General features: G+C 36.3%; 1 protein-coding gene across 2 annotated transcripts in view; it reads left to right on the forward strand.

Moving 5' to 3' along the window:
* TMEM131 (transmembrane protein 131) overlaps positions 1–19,223 on the forward strand; it is a 239,800-nt gene that overhangs the window by 138,202 nt on the left and 82,375 nt on the right. Inside the window, exons 1-2 of one of the 2 annotated variants that reach the window (XM_057309282.1) lie at positions 8,953–9,801; positions 17,582–17,698. In XM_057309282.1, coding sequence (XP_057165265.1) covers positions 9,631–9,801; positions 17,582–17,698 — 288 coding nt within the window. In that variant the 5' untranslated portion in view covers positions 8,953–9,630. Of the gene's footprint in view, positions 1–8,952; positions 9,802–17,581; positions 17,699–19,223 lie in introns of those variants that run through there. The other variant, XM_026487434.4, reaches the window with a different exon arrangement.

Consider the following 19,223-nt stretch of genomic DNA (forward strand, 5'->3'; position numbering starts at 1 on the left):
TGGAATGAGGGTGACCTGGAGAACACGTGGCCGGTCCAAAGGGATCAGCCCACACTGAGCTCCAGCCGGTGGTTCCCGTGTGGGAATGTAAGCCCGTGCCCGGTTCTTCTCATGTTCCAAGAAGAATCAGAAATAGGAATTTTTATATGATATCTTCCAGTTTTTACACATTGAAAATAAATTCAATTTTAGAAAGACAGATGGTGTAGACCAAACAAAACAAGCTCACGGCCACTAGCTTGACATTTCCGAGCTACTCTCCCAGGGACTTATTTCTATACATGAACTTTATGCAAAGAGAAGAGTTTTTCTGAAAATTCTTCAAAAAATAAACTAAATGTGTGTTTTTCAAAGGATAAATTAAAAATCAGTATGTGTTTTCCTCTGTCAGAAGATGGAATTAAACAATAAAAATAATCTATACCTATCAAAATCTACAGTCAAGTCACCTAGATTTAGCTTCATAAGAAGATAGCCAAAGTCTATGCTGTCTTCTCTTACTTTCTTCTTCTTGGTTTCTATCTTAATTTCCTGCAGTAAGGTGTAGACTCCAGCAGCTCAAGAAGTGGAGGGGAGAAATGGAATGAACTCTTGGAGGAAGAAATAACCTTATTTCCCCTCCACTTCAATTTTATGCCTATGTTAAGAGCCTTTGGTGAAAGATGAAAAGAGTCTTCTCATGTCCAGGAGAGCAGACCCTTTCTGTAATTTTATTTTAACTCTCTGTCACCTACAGAATTCCTGGTCAGATCTTATTTACTTGAGAATAGAACATTTTCTGTAACTCATTTAAGTTTCCAGTTATTTACCAATATCATCTCTGTATTAACTAACCAGTAGGAAGTAGAAAAAAGAGTAGTTATTTTTTTTAAAAGGCCAAGTTTTGGAGTGCCTGGGTGGGTCAGTCCTTAAGCATCTGCCTTCGGCTCGGGGCGTGATCCCGGAGTCCTGGGATCGAGTCCCACATCAGGCTTCTCCGCTGAGAGCCTGCTTCTTCCTCTTCCACTCCCCCTGCTTGTGTTCCCTCTCTCACTGGCTGTCTCTATCTCTGTCGAATAAATAAATAAAATCTTTAAAAAAATAAAATAAAATAAAATAAAATAAAATAAAATAAAATAAAAGGCCAAGTTTTATATAACCATATAATAACCCACAGGCAAATAAACCCCTTAGTAAGGTTTTGTTTTAACCTGAAAATCAAGAAGAATAAGGGTAATAAGGAATGTGGTTGTGTGACAATTTGTTTTTCTATATATTACTTCTAATAATTATCTGTTATTTGTAATACCTGCTAATTAACTATAATTGTCTGGTTAATTATACTTACAATTTAAAATTCCATAATATTAAGACTGCAATTTAGACCTGTTCATCTTTCTTGACTGTATTGTGTATTGACCATAAAATATGTAATATATGTTTTGTATCAAAGAATACAGATTTTTTTAATACTCTGTTATAATAGTCAAATTTTGATTATGGTAAGAATTATAAAAATGTAGTGCCTTACAGACATAGTAAGCAAACACAACTTATTTTTTCTTGATTATCTAGAACGTTTTGATTCATTAAATTTTCAGATAATCTGAAGATTAACAAGGAAAACATTATTTCAATCTGTGACTAAAATTAAATGTTTTAGCCCACGTATTTTACTATGCTTAATATAATAATCTCTTCTCATGGGTTGAAGGTCATTAATGAATATTAATGACTATTGTTAATTAGATATAGAAGCCTGTACATTATTTATTCTATTTCAGGTTAAACTCTGATATCCATGCATGTTAATGGGAATTGAACAAAATGTGATCTAGCTATAGTATGGAAAATTATTATGTGGATAATAAAAAGAATGAATCGATCCATATCTATTGATACAGAATACTATGATACATGTGTTAATGTGTAAGAAAAGAACGTTGTAGAGTAGAATATGATGCCATTTTTATAAAAAGTAGAAAATATGTACATATTTGGACATATTATTAAGAGCCAGAGTAAGGTACAGATAGGTAAACTGGGTTAACTGGTAAGCTGAAAAGGATGAGAATGGGGGAAGGTTTGTTGTAATAATGGTTTCTTCATACATCTTCGCACTGTATCTCCAAGTAAAATAAGCACTTAACTACTTTTGCAATTTAAAACATGTAAGAAAGTTTAAATTAGAAAATAGTTTACCACCTGTGTGGAAATAAGGAATTAATTAATTTAACAAATATTTCTTAAACGCCTACTACGTGCCAGGCACTTTGGATTTATCCCTGAACAACGAAGATTCTTCACTTACACTTCTGGAGGGGTTTGGGTGACAGCAGCAGCAAGAGGAGAGGCAACAGTAATAAATAAGTAAATTTTATAAAATATTAGATGATGATGAGCGGATGATTAGATGATGAGCAGAGAAAAAGAGTAAGATAAAGGGATTAGGAGTGCAGTGGGAGGTGTTGTCCAATTTTTTCTTTTTAAAAAAAATTGTGATGTAATGGACATTTAACATTTTTTAAGTTTTAGGTACACCATTGGCCTTTAACACTGTGTAACTTTAAGATGTACAGTGTGTTGATTTGATGCATTTGTGTATTGCAATATGATTACCACCATAGAGTTAGCTAAGACCTCTATCATGTCACATAATTATCATTTCTCTTTTCTGGTGGGAACTATTAAGATCTAGTTTCTTAGGAACTTTGAAGTTTATAATATAATGTTGTCTGTGATCACTGTGCTCTGCATTACATTTACAGAACTTCTTTTTCTTCTACATTTGTACCCTTCAGCAATATATCACCAATTCCCCCATCATCCAGTCACTGGTAACCACCATTCTACTCTCCGTTTTTACAAGTTTGGCTTTTTTAGATTCCGTATAAGTGATAGCAGAAAGTATTTGTCTTTTTCTGTTTGGCTTATCTCATTTAGCACAATGCCTTCAGGGTCCATCCATGTTGTTTAAAAATGGCAGGATTTCTTTTTTTCTCATGGCTGAGTAATATTCCATGCAGAGAGAGAAAGAGAGAGAGAGAGTGTGTGTGTACCATGTCTTTTTTACCTACTCACCTCTTGATAGACACTTGAGCTGTTTCTATATCTTGGTTATTGTGAATAATGCTGCAGTAAATATGGGAGTGCATTTATTTCTTCAGTATCCTGTTTTCATTTCCTTAGGGTAAATTCTTGGAAGTAGGATTGCAAGATCATATGGTGGTTCTATTTTTAATTTTTTGAGGAACCTCCATACTGTTTTGAACCAATTTACATTCCCACCAACAGTGTACAGGATTCCCTTACTCCAGGTCTCATCAACACTTGTTTTCTCTACTTGATGATAGCCATTCTAACAGTTATGAAGTGATATCTCATTGTGGTTTTGATTTACATTTCCCTGATGATTAGAATTGTTGAGTATCTTTTTGTATACCTGTTGGCTATGTCTTCTTTGGGGAAATATCTGTTTAGTTGCTCTGGCCATTTTTTTTAATCAGATTTTTGGGGTTTTTTTTATTGAGTTGTATGAGTTCTTTATGTATTTTGGATATTAACCCCTTATCTGACATGATTTGCAATATCGCCTCCCATATTATAGGTTTCCTTTTTGTTCTGTTGACCTTTTATTTTGCTATGCAGAAGTATTTTAGTTTGATATAGTCCCACTCACTGATTTTTGCTTTTGTTGCTTGTGGCTTTGGTGTCATATTCAAAGAATCATGGCCCACTCCAATATCAGTGTTTTCTTCTGGCGGTTTATTGTATCAAGTCTTATATTTAAGCCTTAAATCCATTTTTAATTAATTTTGGTGAGTGATGGAAGATAGGGATCCAATTTCATTTTTCTGCACATGGTTATCCAGTTTTCCTTATACCATTTGTTGATGAGATTACCCTTCCCCATTGAGTGTTCTTGGCTTCTTTGTCAAATATTAGTTGACTGCATATGCGGAGTTTTCTTTCTGGGCTCTGTATTCTGTTCCATTGGTCTATATGCTAGTACCATACTGTTTTAATTACTGCAGCTTCATAGTACAGTTTGAAAGAAGGAAGTGTGATCCCTTAGGCTTTGTTCTTTCTTATGATGGTGTTGGCTACTTGGGAGTCTTTACGGTTCCATACAGATTTTAGGGCTGTTTTATCTATTTCTGTAAAAAATGCCTTTGGGATATTGATAGGGATTGCCTTGACTCTATAGATGACTTTAGGTAGTATGGACATTTTGACAGACAGTTACCAGTATATTAGTTCATCCAATCAATGAACATGGGATATCTTCCCCATTTGTTTGTGTTTTCAGTTTCTTTCATCAAGGTTTTGTAGTTTTCATAACACAGGCATACCTCAGATATTATGGGTTTGGTTCCAGGCCACTGCAGTAAATATTACAATAAAGTGAGTATCACAATGAAATGATTTTTTTAGTTTTCCAGGGCACATGAAATTTATGTTCACACTGTACCGTAGTCTGTTAAGCATGCAGTATCATTTTGTCTTTAAAAAAAAGTATATGCCTTAATTTTAAAGTACTTTATTACTAAAAAATGCTAACCATTATCTGAGCTTTCAGTGAGTCATAATCACTAATCACGTATCACCGTAACAAATATAAGAATAATGAAAAAGTTTGAAATATTGCAGGAATTACCAAAGTGCGATACAGAGACACAAAGTGAACAAATGCTATTGAAAAGAAATTACACCGATAGACTTGCTTAGCACAAGGTTGCCACACACCCTTCAATTTGTAAAAAATGCAGTATCTGTGAAGTGCAATAAAGTGGAGCTCAATAAAATGAGGTGCACCTGTACAGATCTTTCACCTCCTTAGTTAAATTTATTCCCAAGTATTTTTTTATGCCACTGTAAACAGGACAGTTTTCGTTTCTTTTTCAGATGTTTCATTGTTAGTTTATACCAACACAACTGATCTCTGTATGTTGATTTTAAATCCTGCAAATATAGTGAATTTGTTGATTAATTCCAACAGTTTTTTGGTTGAGTCTTTATTTAGGATTTTTTTCTATATAAGATCAGATCATCTGCAAATATGACAATTTTATTTCTTCCTTTCTGATTCAGATGACTTTTATTTATTTGTTTGTCTCTTTGGTCTAACTAGGCCATCCATTATTACACTGCGTAAGCATAGTGAGAGTGGGCATCCTCAACTTGTTCCTAATCTGGAGGAAAAGCTTTCAGTTGTTTTTTTTTTGTTGTTGTTCAGTATGATGTGAGCTATGGATTTTTCATATGTGGCCTTTATTTTTTTTTTAAGATTTTATTTATTGATTTGATGGACAGAGAGCACACAAGCAGGGGGAGCAGCAGAGGGAAAGGGAGAAGCAGGCTCCCCACTGATCAGGGAGCCCAATGTAGGGCTCAATCCCAGGACCCTGGGATCATGACCTGAGCTGAAGGTAGATGCTTAACTGATTGAGCCACCCAGGCACCCCCATATGTGGCCCTTATTATATAGAGTTGTGTCCTATCTCTACCCAATCTGTTGAGGGTTTTTGTCTTGAAAATATGTTGTATTTTGTCAAATGCTTTTCTACATTAATTGAGATGATCATTTGATCTTTTTCATTCTGGTAACATGGTGTATCACATTTATTGATTTGCATATATTGAACCATTCTTTCATCCCAAGGAGAAATCCTACTTGGTCATGGTGTATATAGTATTTTCAATGTGTGTTGAATTCAGTCTGCTAATATTTTTTGAGAATTTTTGCATCTGTATTCATCGAGGGTATTGGTCTATAGTTTTCTTGTTTGTCCTTGTCTGTCTTTGGGGTCTCAGGGTAATGCTGGCTTCATAAAATGAGTTTTGAAGTATTCTGTCCCTTCAGTTTTTTAGAAGAGCTTGAGAAAGATTGGCATTAATTCTTCTTTAAATGTTTGGTAGAATTCATTAGTCAAACCAGCTTTCCTGGGGTTTTCTATGTTGGGGGGTTTTGGTTACTGATTCAATCACCTTACTCACTGGTCTGTTCAGATTTTCTATTTCTTCCTGATTCATTCTTAGTAGGTTGTATGTTTCTGAGAATTTATCCATTTCTTAGGTTATCCAGTTTGTTGGCATATAATTGTTCATACTAGTCTCCTACGATCCTGTGTATTTCTGTAATATCATTTGTTATGTCTCACTTGACTTTCACTTCTGACTTTGAGTATTGTCTTGTTTCGTGGTTTGTGTAGCTAAAGGTTTGCCGATTTTGCTTTATATTTTTGAAACCAGCTCTTAGTTTCAGTGGTTTTTTTCCTTATTGTTTTTCTGGTCTCTATTTTATTTATTTCTGTTCTGATTTTTATTTCTTTTCTTCTGCTAATTTTGGACTTAGGTTTGTTTTTCTATTTCTAGTTCCCTGAGGTATAAAGTTAGGTTGTTTATTTGAGGTGCTTCTACTTTCTTAACATATGCATTTATAACTATAAAGTCCCTTTTAGAACTGCATTTGCAGCATCCCATAAGTTTTCATATGTTGAGTTGCCATTTTCATTTGTTTCTTTTTTGGTTTCCCTTTTGATTTCTTTTTTGACCCCTTGGTTGTTCAGGGGTATGTTGTTTAATTTCCACACATTTGTAGATTTTCCAGCTTCCCTTTTGTTGATTTCTAGTTTCATACCATTATGGTCTGAAAATATACTTGGAATTATTTCAGTCTTCTTAAATTTGCCATAAGACTTGTTCTGTGTACTGTCATATGGTCTGCCTTGGAGAGTGTTTTCTGTGCACTTGAGAAGAACATGTATTTGCTGCCGTAGGATGGAATGATCTATAAATGTCTGTTAGGTCTGTTTGGTCTAATGTATGGTTCAAGTCCAACATTTCCTTGTTGGTGTTCTGTCTGGATGATCTATCCATTGGTGAAAGTGGGGTATTGAAGTGCCCTGCTGTTATTGTATTTTCAATTTCTCACTTCAAGTCTGTCAATATTTCTTAATATATTTAGGTACTCGATGTTGGGTACATATATATTTATAATTGTTATATCCTCTTGATTCATTGACCCCTTTATTATTATACTATGACCTTCTTTATCTCTTGTTACCATTTTTGGCTTTTAAAGTCTGTTCATCTGATACAAGCATACCCACCCCCACCCCCCCACCTTTTGGTTTCCACTTGTACTGAATGTCTTTTTCCAGCCCTTCACTTTGAGCCAATGTTTGTCCTTAAAGCTGAAGTTTGCCTTCTGTAGGCAGTATAGAGCTGGGTCTCATTTCTTTATCTAGTCCCTATGTGCCTTTTTATTGGTGAATTCGATTCATTTACATTTAGAGTTATTCTTGATATGTAAGGATTTACAGTGCAGTCTTCTTAATGGCTTTTTGATTGTGCTGTGTTTCCACTGATTATCTTTCCCTCTATTTCTGCCTGCCTTTATAGACTTGTGATTTTTTCCCCCAGTCTGTTTCCCACTTCTTTAAATTTTGTGAATCTTTTTTTTTGCTTCTTGGTGCCATGAAGCTTACATAAAACATCTTATAAAGCCGTCCATTTTAAGCTGATAGCAACTTCAGTTGTATAAAAGCTTCACCTTTTACTCTTCCCCCTTTTATATGCTTGATGTCATTATTGACCTTTTTATATTATGTGTTCAAATTATAACAAATTATACAGCTACAATTATTTTTAATACTCTTCTTCTTTAGTCTTTCTGGTACAGTTAAGTGGTTAACACACCATCCTATTACAGAATTAGGATTTTCTATGTCTCATTGTATATTTACCTTTACCCAGTATGTTGTATACTTCCATATGTTTTTGTATCACTATTAACATCTTTTCATTTCAGCTAGAAGAACTCCTTTAAACATTTCTTACAAAGCAAGTCTAGTGGTGATAAACTCCCTCAGAATTCACCACCAGTGAATTGTTAGTCCAAGAAAGTCATTATTTCTCCTTCACTTATGAAGGATAACTTTGTCAGACAAGACTATTCTTGGCTAGCAGTTTTTTCTTTCAATACTTTGAGTATCTCATCCCACTTTCTCCTGGCCTGTAGGGTTTCTGCTGAGAAGTCACTAACAGCCTCATGGAGTTCCTTTATACATTACATTCTTTTTTTCTCTGGGTACTTTTAGGATTCTCTCTTTGTCTTTGATTTTTGACAGTTTCATTATACCATATGTTGGAGAAGGTCTTTTGCATTGAGATAATAGGGTGATCTATTAGCTTCATGAACATGGATGTCCAGGCCTCTCCTCAAGTTTGGGAAGTTCTTAGCTATTATTTCTTTAAATAAACTTTCTGCCCCCTTCTCCCTCTCTTCTCTGGAACTCTGATTATTATATTTGTTCTTAGATGTACTCCCATAGATTCAATAGACTTCTTCACTCTTTTAAATTCTTCTTCCTTTGTTCTGTTCTAGTGGGATAATTCAAAATTTCTAGATCACTTATTCTGTCTTCTCTTTGCTTTACTCTGCCATACATGCTCTCTGTTGCATTTTTTTTTTTTCATTTCAATCAATGAAATCTTAAACTCCAGAATTTCATTGTGGTTCTTTTTTGTTATTTCTTCTCTTTGTTAAATATCTCATTTTGTTTGTGTATTATTTCCTGATTTCATTGAATTGTCCTTCTGAGTTTTCTTGTACACCACTGAGCTTGTTCAGAAGAACTACTTTGAGGGGTGCCTGGGTGGCTCAGTCAGTTAAGCATCTGCCTTCAGCTCAGGTCATGATCCCAAGGTCCTGGGATCGAGCCCCACACCAGGCTCCCTGCTCAGTGGGGAGCCTGCTTCTCCCTCTCCTTCTGCCTGCTGCTCCCCCTCCTTGTGCTCTCTCTCTCAAGTAATAAAATCTTAAAAGATTCAAAGAAGTTCCCTTTTTTTTTTTTCCAGCTAGATAGATTGCAAAAATCTGTGCTTTTGGTTGTTGGAGAATTACGGTTCTTTTGGTGATCATGTTTTTTTATTTTTCATGTTCCTTGTAGTTTTGCATTTCTGCTTTTATGTTTGAGGTAGCAGACCCCTTCCTAAATCTTTACTTGTTGTCTTCAGATGGGGTATACTATTTCTTGGTGCTGTTATGTTTGGATTTTCTCCATCTTTTAGATTTTCCAGGAGGTGGTACTCAAGTTTGTGGTTTCTCCCTTGCCCACACATCCTGCTGTTTTCCTGATAACAGTCCATTTATTGGACTTGCTCTCACCACTGCACTTGGGAGTGAGCATGAGGAGCCAGCTGCAGAGTGAGAGGACATGTGGGTTTAGCACTAGGGTGTTGGGATGCCTATAGACCCAGTGAGAGTATCAACAGACGAAGTATTCCCAGAGGTTTATGGGCAGACTTCCTGCTGAAGTCCTGAGCACAGTCACCAGCAACTGTGTACTCTTAATGCCCCTTGATTATTCTTATCTGTCTCTTTCCTGCTCTCTTCTCTTTCCCAGTTTTGGGGGTCCTGCCTCTGTACTCTGGGTGCTGCTGGAAAGAAATGGGTTTCTCCTGACATGCCCCGCACAACTGGGGTAGTTGGGTACTCACTCACTGCTCTCCTTTTCCCTCCACTTCTGGATAATTCATTTCCATGGAGTGTTGCTTTGGTGGAGTAGGGGAAAGGGGAGTGGCACTGGGAAAATTCCTCTTACAGTTTCCACTGTGACCAAACATTTTTTTTTCTTCAGTGGCATAATGGAATGTGTCCCCAGAAAGGCTGGTCTTCTGCAACGTCTGTCTTGTATGGGTATCTGCCTAGGTCAGCACTCCGCAGGTTTTTTCCTCACCGTGGCAAGAGTGGTTGGGGCAAGTGCACTGATTCTGCAGCCCATACTGAAGTCTGCCCACCTACTACCAGATGCACAGGTGATCGAGACAACTCCCAGGTCCCCTGGCATATGGTGCTGAATCCCACAATTCCCACAAAAGCACTTCTGTTTGTGAATGGATTTCTAATCCATAGCTTTAAAAGGAGGGCAAAAAGGAGGAACGTCTTATGCTACCATGACAGTGTTATGCTGACATCTCATGCTGCCATCACTCCTCCAATTTTAAATAGAGTCAGGACAGGCTTCATTTAGAAGGTGACATTTGAACAGACTTGAAGGAGGTGAGAGAGAGTACTGAATGGAAAGAAGTGGAATATATGGAAGAAGAATATTCCAGACAGAGGATACAAGCAGCACAAAGGCTCCGATGTGAAAGCATGCCTGTGTGGAAACAGGACAGTGTGGCTAGACCAGAGTGACCCAAGGGTGAGAGAAATGAAGGGGGATGGGAGGGGCAAACTGTCAAGGCCCTTAGAAGCTATGTTGGGGACTTTGGCTTTTATCCTGATTGAAATTGGAAGCCTTCACAGATTTGAGCTGAGGAATAAAATGATAGCTTATATTTATAAGGATCACTGTTTATCAAAAAGAGACTGCAGAAGAGCAAGGGGAGAATCAGGGACACTAGTTACATTAGCTATTGCAGTACCTCATGGTAAGAAGACAGTTACTCTGACAAGGGTGAAGAAGTGAAGAAAGCTGTTGGATTTGTGATATATTTTGAAGACATAGCCAACAGGATTTCCTGATGTGGGACTAAGAGAAAGAGAAGAGTCAAGATTGACTCTATAGTTTTTGTCCCAAGCTACTAAAGGACAGAGTTGCCATCAACTGGGATGAAGAAGGCTGAGGGTAGAACAGATTTTGGGAGTATAATCAGCTCAGTTTTTGACGTTTTAGATTTGAGATGTCTCTTAGACATCCAGGTACAAGTGCCAACTGACAGTTGGCGTCTGAGTTTAGATTATAAGGGAAAAGAGTGGATTTGAAATGGAAGTTTAAGAGTCACTGGTGAAGTCGTAGACCTGGATGAGCCTCCCGAGGGAGCCGGCCAGGGACTAAGCAGTGGTACAAAGGTGAAATACTTAGATGCAGGTAATGTTAAGTTAAAGCTAGCACACCTTGCTTGTTCTTCATTACTTTTTATACTGTTTCCTAATTTTTTATCACACCAAATTCATCTAATTTAGAAAGTGTGCAGGAAAGGGGACAAAAGGATAAATTGTAGCAAATCTGATGAATTCTATGGGAAGATTATGTTTCTGAGCCTGCTGTTCTGTTTTGTTACATCCTTAAGTGTCACTTGGAATTAGATTTTCCCTGTTATTAAAAGAAAGAGGAGGGGGAGGAGGGAGAGAGGAAGGGAGGAGGAGGAGAAGAAGGGAAATATTTGTTCTGTCTCAGCCTCTTCTTAAAGTACTGAAATAATAGTGGAGTCAAGTCTTGATAGATACTGAGAACTATCAAAGAGAACTTATACTCTCATTTCTAGACTCTTCGCCGCCCCTCCTCATATATAAATGACATCATGAAGCAAAGCCTCATCTTCCATAGGAATTAAGCAGTGGGATTGGTCATGTTTATGGTTTCTTTGATAATTAGGATCTCAGAGATCATCTAATAAAACTGGTTCATTTTGAATTTAGGACAAATTGAAACCTACAGAGGTTAAATGACTTGCCAAAATCACAGTTTCTTAGTGACAGAACTAGAAACTCAGGTCTCCAATGCATCACCTACTTACTCAAGACTAGATATCCAATTCTGGTAGTAGCAAGAGGTTATACTAAGAATTAAGTGTTCCATGATAATTTTCCTTCCTTTTTGAATTTCGATGGACTTTTGAAAGATGCTATTTAAATATATACATAAGTTCCCATAAAAATTTTAAAGGATACCAGTTTTTCTCTGGCTGGATAAATTTCCCTGTGGTAAACACAGCCCTTTTGAATATCTTCATTGGCATTAGAACTGCTGTCAAACAGGAATACCATACTCATTGATTCTAAAACAGTGTTTTCAACATTTTTATGTCTCTGAACTTGAAACACATCTTACGATGAAGGGCGTAGTACTGTCAATGTTAGCTTGCATTGAAGTTGCATTTTCCCCCAGAGTGACGGCACTGGTGGTCCCCACACTGCTAACTAAACATTTACTGCTTGAGGTTTTTGAGGGACCACCAATATGTAATCACATTATAAACCTGCATGAGTCCTGAGCTATACTTGAAATTCTAAGAGTAAATTAGTTTTCCTCCCTCAATGCAGTACCCAGAGTGAGTCATACAGATTTCTTCACTGCCCCTTTCTGTGAGGTTTTTGTTATCCCCATGCCTTACTTTAAAATGTGAAGTTTCTTATTAGCTCTGCATTTTTTAGTGTGTTTTTTTTCCCTTTTTTTTTTTCCCCTTGGTGATTTACAAAATTAAGCATCTGTATGACAAGCACTAGCATCTTAGATGGGAAAAATGACGTTCTTTTCTCAAACAGACTTGAAGTGCCTCTCTGTGCCCCTAGGTGTCAGCAATGAGTCCTTCAACTGTCAGAGGAGTAATGAAGGTGATAAGTAGGTGACTAGCAACATGACCCCTTAGAGTTAAATTCACAACAGTGGGAAGTGTGGACAGACTGCCTGTGCTCAGTGAAATTACCATTTTGTTTAGAGATTTTTGTTGTCTTAATGTAGATTTGAGTTTACTCTTGCCTACCAGTAGTTAAACCTAAACATTCAATTATTTGTCCTCACTCCAGGAAACTGAAGACCCTTATAAAAACTGAGACCCTTATAAAAAAGGTCCAGGCTAAAATACTGTCTTGAGTGAATGTGCAAATATAATATTTTTATTATAGTATACTTTCAGTAAAATTCACCCATTTTAATGTATAGTTCTGAGTTTTGACAAATTCATAGTCATGTAATTGACAACTCAGTCAACTCAAGCCTCTGAGTATACCCTATTCCAGAGGTTATATAAATGGAACCATGCAGTATATAGCTTTTTGAGTCCGCCTTCTTTCATTTAGCCTAATGCATTTCACAGTATCCATGTAGTTGGATGTATCTGTTCTTTGTACCACTTTATTGCTCAGTAATATTTCATTGGATGACAGTATTACAGTTTGTTTATCCATTCACCAGTTAAAGACATTTACATTCCTCCCAGTTTGGAGTTATTATAAGTTAAACCACTATAAATGTTCATGTATAGATTTTTCTGTGAGCATAAATTTTCTTTTCCTCATTTCCCTTATATAAATACTCAGGAGTGGAATTGCTTGGTCTTACGCTAAGTATATGCTTACTAGTTTCTCATAGTGAGTGTACCATTTTGTATTCCCACCAGGAATGAATGTATGCTCCAGTTGTTCAGCATCTTTGTTAGTACTTAGTATTGTGAGGATGGGTTTTGTTTGCTTGTTTTTAATTTTAGTCACTCAAATAGCGTTCATTTTTATTTTAACTTACATTCATCACTGACTAACGATGGTGAAATCTCTTCAGTTGCTTATTTGCCATCCATACATTTTCTTTGGTGAAATAGTCTGCTCCATTCTTTCACCTGCTTTTTAGTTGGGTTGTTTGTTTTCTTAAATGAGTTCTTTATGTATTCTAGATACAGGTCCTTATCACATATGTGATTTGCAAATCTTTTCTCCCTGTTTGCAGCATGTCTTTTCATTCTCTTTACAGAATATTTCCAAGGACAAGTTTTTCATCTCCATGAAGTCCATTTTATCAATTTTTCTTTTATGGGTCATGCTTTTTGGACTTGTAGCTAAGAACTCTTTGCCCAAACCAAGGTCACAAAAATTTTCTCCAATTTTTCTTCCAGAAGTTTAATAGTTTTAGATTTTACATTTAGGTCTGTGATCTGTTTTGAGTTAATGTTTGTTTATGGTATGAGCTGTGACTCAAGCTCGTTTTGTATTGCATATGAACATACAGTTGTTCCTACACCATTGGTTGAAAAGACTATTCTTTCTCATTGAAATCCCTCTGCATTTTTATCAAAAATCAGTTGACCTCATAAGTGTGGGTCTGTTTCTTGGACTCTCAGTATGTCTGGAACACAGTAGGTCTCCATTCTAATACGTATCTAATAGACTCTAAAACGTCTACCTTTTCACCAGTACCACACTTTATTGTTTACTGTAGCTTTTAAATAATTTTTAGATGCTGTGAGTCCTCCAGTTTTTTTTTTTCTTTTTTCAAAATTGTTTTGCTCTTTTTTTTTTTTTTTGAAGAATTTTTTTTTAAAGATTTTATTTATTTGAGAGAGAGAGCATGGGCACAGGGGGTGGGGGTGTGGAGGGCAGAGGGAGATGGAGAAGCAGGCTCCCCACTGAGCAGGGAGCCCAACACAGGGCTCAGTCCCAGGACATGGAAATCATGTCCTGAACCAAAGGCAGATGCTTAACCAACTGAGTTACCCAGGCGCCCCTGTTTTGCTCTTTCTATTCCCTCTTCTTGCCATCTCAGTTTTGAAATTAGCTTGTCAATTTCTTTTATTTTAAATCTTGCTGGGATTTTTTTTTATTATGTTATTTTGAAGTACTCTTAAATGTATAAAAAAGTAAGTACAGATAGTCTCCTTGTATCCCTCACCCAGTTTCTTCTAATGCTATCATCTTGTATAATCAGAATACAATTATCATAACAAGGAAATAAACATTAGTACAATATTACTAAAAAACTTATGAGGGGCGCCTGAGTGGCTCAGTCGGTTAAGCATCTGCCTTCAGCTCTAGTCATGATCTCAGGGTTCTGTGATTGAGCCCCAGGGCAGGTTCTCCACTTAGCAGGGAGTCTGCTTCTCCCTCTCCCTCTGCCCCTCCCCCCTGCTGGTTGTGCTCGCTCTCGCTCTCTCATCTCTCACCTCTCTCAAATAAATAAATAAAATCTTTAAAAAATATATATGAATTTCATCAGTTTTCCTATCAGCAATGTACTTTTTCTGCTGTAGGATATTATCTCACATTGCATGCAGCTTTTTCTCCTTAGACTGAAATTTTTATTACAGTTGTATTGGATATATAAGTCAGTTTGGGGAGGATTACCATCTTAACAGTATTGAGTCTTCTGATCCATGAACACAGTATGTCTCCATTTTTTTAAAGGCTTCTTTTGATTTCTTTCAGCAATATTTTGTAGTTTTCATCTTATAGAACTTGCACATTAATAGATTTACACCTCAGTATTTGTGTGTGTGATTGTGAATGATGCTTTTTAAAAATTAGAATTCTAAAATTCATTGCTAGTATGTGGAAATACAATTGATCATTATACGTTGACCTTGATTCCTGTGATTGGTTAAACTCTTTTATTCTGGGAGGGTTTTTGAAGGTATTTTTGGAGTTCTTTATATAGACAGCAATGTTGTTTGTGAATTAAGGCAGATTGTTTTTACTTTTTAATGTGTATGCCTTTTATTTCTTTTCCTTGCCTCATTGCGCTGACCAGTACTTCCAATATAATGTTGATCAGCTGTCATGAGAGGACATCCTTGCCTTGATCACATTTTGGCAGGAAAGCATTCAGTCATCCACCGTGAATTAAACTGGTAGTTTAATGCTGTTTATCAGGTTGAGGAATTTCTCTTCTACTGACCAGTTTATTGAGATTTTGAATCATGAGTGGATATTGAATTTTGTCGATTTGTTTTATGCACCTTTTGAAATGACTTATCTGACTTTTCTTTAGTAAGTTGAAAATATCAATTACATTGATTTGACTTCTGCATGTTGAACTAGAGTTGCATTATCAAGATAAAAACCACTTAGTCATATGATATATTACCATTTTTTATATATTGACTGGATTTAATTTGCTAATATTTTGTAGTTGATTGTGGGTTTACATTCATGAGGCTTATTGACTTGTGGTTTTCTTTTCTCATCAAGTCTTTGGCCTTGGTATCACGGTAATGCTGAACCAATAAAACAAGGTGGGGAATATTCCCTACTTTTCTGTATGCTGTAAAGTTTTCTGTATGCTGTAAAGTACGTAAGATAGATATTAATTCCTCCTTCAGTAGATGATAGAGAATTCTACCATTCTGCCAATGAAAGCATCTGGGCTTGGGCTTTTCTTTGTGGGAAGGTTTTAAACTATAAATTAAACTTCTTTAATGGATGTAAGTCTGTCCTGAGCATCTGTTTCATTTTGAATGAGCTTTGGCAGATTGTGTTTTTCAAAGAATGTGTCCATTTCTTGTAGTTATTAAATTTAGGGTATACAGTTGTTTGTAATATTCCTTAATCATCCTTTTTATGTGTAAAAGGTATATATTTCAGTTTCTTATATTTTTGTCTTCTTCCTTTTTAATCTTGGTTATTTTGTCTAGGTTTTTATCAGTTTTATGGACCTTTTGAAGCGTTATCTTTGCTTTTATTGACTTTTTGCTATTTTCTATTTTATTCCTTTCTGCTTTTGTCTATTATTTTCTTCCTTTTGTATATTTTGGGTTTAATGTACTCTTTTTTTTTTTTTTAGTTTCTCAAGGTGGAAACATAGATTATTGATTTGAAGCATTTCTTCCCAAAATAAGCATGTAATACTGTGCATTTCCTTCCAAGTATTGATTTAGCTGCAGCAAACAAATTTTGATATGTTGTGTTCTAATTTTCAGTTGATTCAAAATATTTTAATTTCCCTGTGACTACTTCTTTGATCAGTGGTTTATTTAGAAGTGTGTTGATTTCAAGGTACTTAGAGATTTACCAAGTATCTTTCTGTTACTGACTATGGTTCAAGTGTGACCTCCATCTAGTGTCTGCAGATACAACTCTCCTTTTAGCCTGCTATCAGCTTTTAGCAGAGTGTAAAAATCTTAGCTGAATGTATCTTACTCTATATGGTACCCTCATCTTCCCATTCTCTGCCATGGGTGAGCCAAGATATTCCATCTTTCTTCGGAGGTGCTTGTCTTTCCTTAAATTTGGGGCTACTTGTTACACAAACTCCGTGATAGGTTCAAGAAAAGTTATGATTTTGTAGATTATTCTTTTAGTTGTTGATAAGCAAGGGAAATGCTCTTTCCAGCTTTCTGCATCCTAAAGTAAAGCCAGAAATCTCAATGCCATGTATTTTAAGCTACAATCTGGGGAGCATTTTAGAGTTCGAGCCATAGAGGCAGAAAGAGAGGTTGATGACTCTGCATTGTAAGGCTTCACTGCAAATAGAACTGCAGTCATAGTCCCTTGAAGTCCATGGAGTAGCCCAATTGTTTTGTTGTAATAAAGTTTTATTTCACTAACTACAGTGACATCCTCAATCTGCACAAAATAACAAGAGTGAGTTTCTGCACCTCACTGCCACCCCTGCCTTCTTTCCTAGTTTAAGTTGTGGGCCCATACAGTGCCTTGTGTGAATGGGTGACGGAGGTCAAGGGATTGAGGCCTGGGCTTATTTCTTCTTCGAAATAGTACAAATTGCTGCTTAGTAGTAGAATAGTACGTCTATATAAGAAGCTCAGCTTTGGCTCGAGTCCTGCCTGATTACGTGATGAGGGAACAGCCATAATTAGGCACTTCATTCCAGCCTAGTGATTGTTGAATGAACAGAATCTAAGGAAACCATCAGCTGTACAGGGTTTTAGGCTGGTAATTGACAAAGCTATATGACTGTGGACATCAATATGAAGACATCTTTTTTATTATTTTCCATTATAGAATAATTTAAAGCTTAAACCTTCATGGGGGAGAACCTAGTTCATGGAAATGATTCTAAGATGATTGTTTTAAAGAACTATTTAATTGTGGTCAGCATTATTGGATTTTTTAGTTATTAGTTTATTTATTGCTCTTCTTTTTCAGAAAATACTTCCAGGAGGAAATACATCATTTGATGTAGTTTTTCTTGCAAGAGTAGTGGGAAATGTAGAAAATACTTTATTTATTAACACATCCAATCATGGGGTATTTACTTACCAGGTAAGAACCGGGATTAAAACTTTCATTTATTTATGCTCATCTCTGACGTATCATATGACAGCCTATCAAGAACTCTCTTTAAAAACTCAGGGATAATAGACTTAGAGCATTTTTACTCACTGTGGTTATCTATGACTATCCCTATTCAAATCAGACTGAAGAGTTTTTTAAAGCTACAGCTAAAGCATTAATGTAAGATTGGTTAGCAAAATAATAGTAAAAATATTGTACACTGACTAAATTTTTTTAAAATTTTGCACGTTGATGAAGCATACTTGATATTAGTTTTAAGATTAAAATATACATGCCTGCTTTTCTTTAGTAAATGATTATTTAAAATTTGTTCTTTTTATGTGTAATTGTTTAGGTTATTAAAAGCTGTTAATGTTTTATGAATCAAGATTTTTGTATATCAAGGTTATCAAGATTTTTAAGAAGAATTGCTTATATGGCACTATACTACATACCTTACATGCATTTATGCCTGCATTATAGATACCATTATCCTCATTTTTTTAGATAAGGAAGGTGAAGTTTAGAAAGTCTAAATAATTGGTTCAAATTATGCTACCAGTAGGTTATTGAGCAGGGATTCAAACCCATGTCTTGCACCTACAAAGACCATCCTAGTAACTACTGTGTTATACTGCGCTTGGAGCACATTGGTTTAACTCCTTACTTAGCTAATGTCTTAGTTGACAGTTTTTATGATTTTGTTTTCAACAGTCTTCTCCAGGACCCAGAACGTACCGTGTATCTTGAAAATTAGCGTCAGAGTAAACTGATTAGTCAGGCACTTGTGTTTATGTATGGTGAATAAGTCTTTAATGGTTGTTTAGTAGGCAGCCTGCAAAGATGAGTAACTTTGAAGTGCCGTATAGATGACACTCATTTAACAAGCTCCTGCTGAGTATGTGAAGACTATCATAAGACTATTAAGACCTTTGCTCCACAGAGGCACCCCCAGTTGCCTGGGTGGTTGTGGCCAAGCTGGACTACCTGAGGGTTGTGATCAGGTCATCCTCAAGGAGAGCTTCAGTGTCCAGCTGTCATTCTTCACCTTTCCACATCTAGTCTTTCACAAAGTCCCCCACCTAAATATATCTTGAGTCTGTATACCTCTGTCCTCTTACTGCCACTGCTTTCTTCTAAGCCATTGCTTCTCACTGGATGACACAGTATCCTCCAACAGAACCTTGCACCTCTCCAGTCCCTACCATAGGCCATCATTCACTGTAATCATAGTGACCTTCTGTGAACATAAATCATATCTAGTCAACTTCCCCATGGAAATCCTAATGTTGTCGCATTGCTCTTAGAGCAAAATGTAAACCTCTGACTAAGGCCAACAAGGCTCTGAGGTTCTGACTCCCATATAGCCCTCCTACCTCATCCCATTTGACCCTTCTTCTCATCTTATTCCTGGTCTTCAAACAAGTTAACCCCTTTCCTGCCTTATGTCCTCTGTATACTTCCCCTTGCCTGAATACACTCTCATTGCTGGCTTTTTTTTCTCATCTTGCTG

Source organism: Ursus arctos, unplaced genomic scaffold (genome assembly GCF_023065955.2).
Source record: "Ursus arctos isolate Adak ecotype North America unplaced genomic scaffold, UrsArc2.0 scaffold_8, whole genome shotgun sequence".
Classification (NCBI taxonomy): Eukaryota; Metazoa; Chordata; class Mammalia; order Carnivora; family Ursidae; genus Ursus; species Ursus arctos.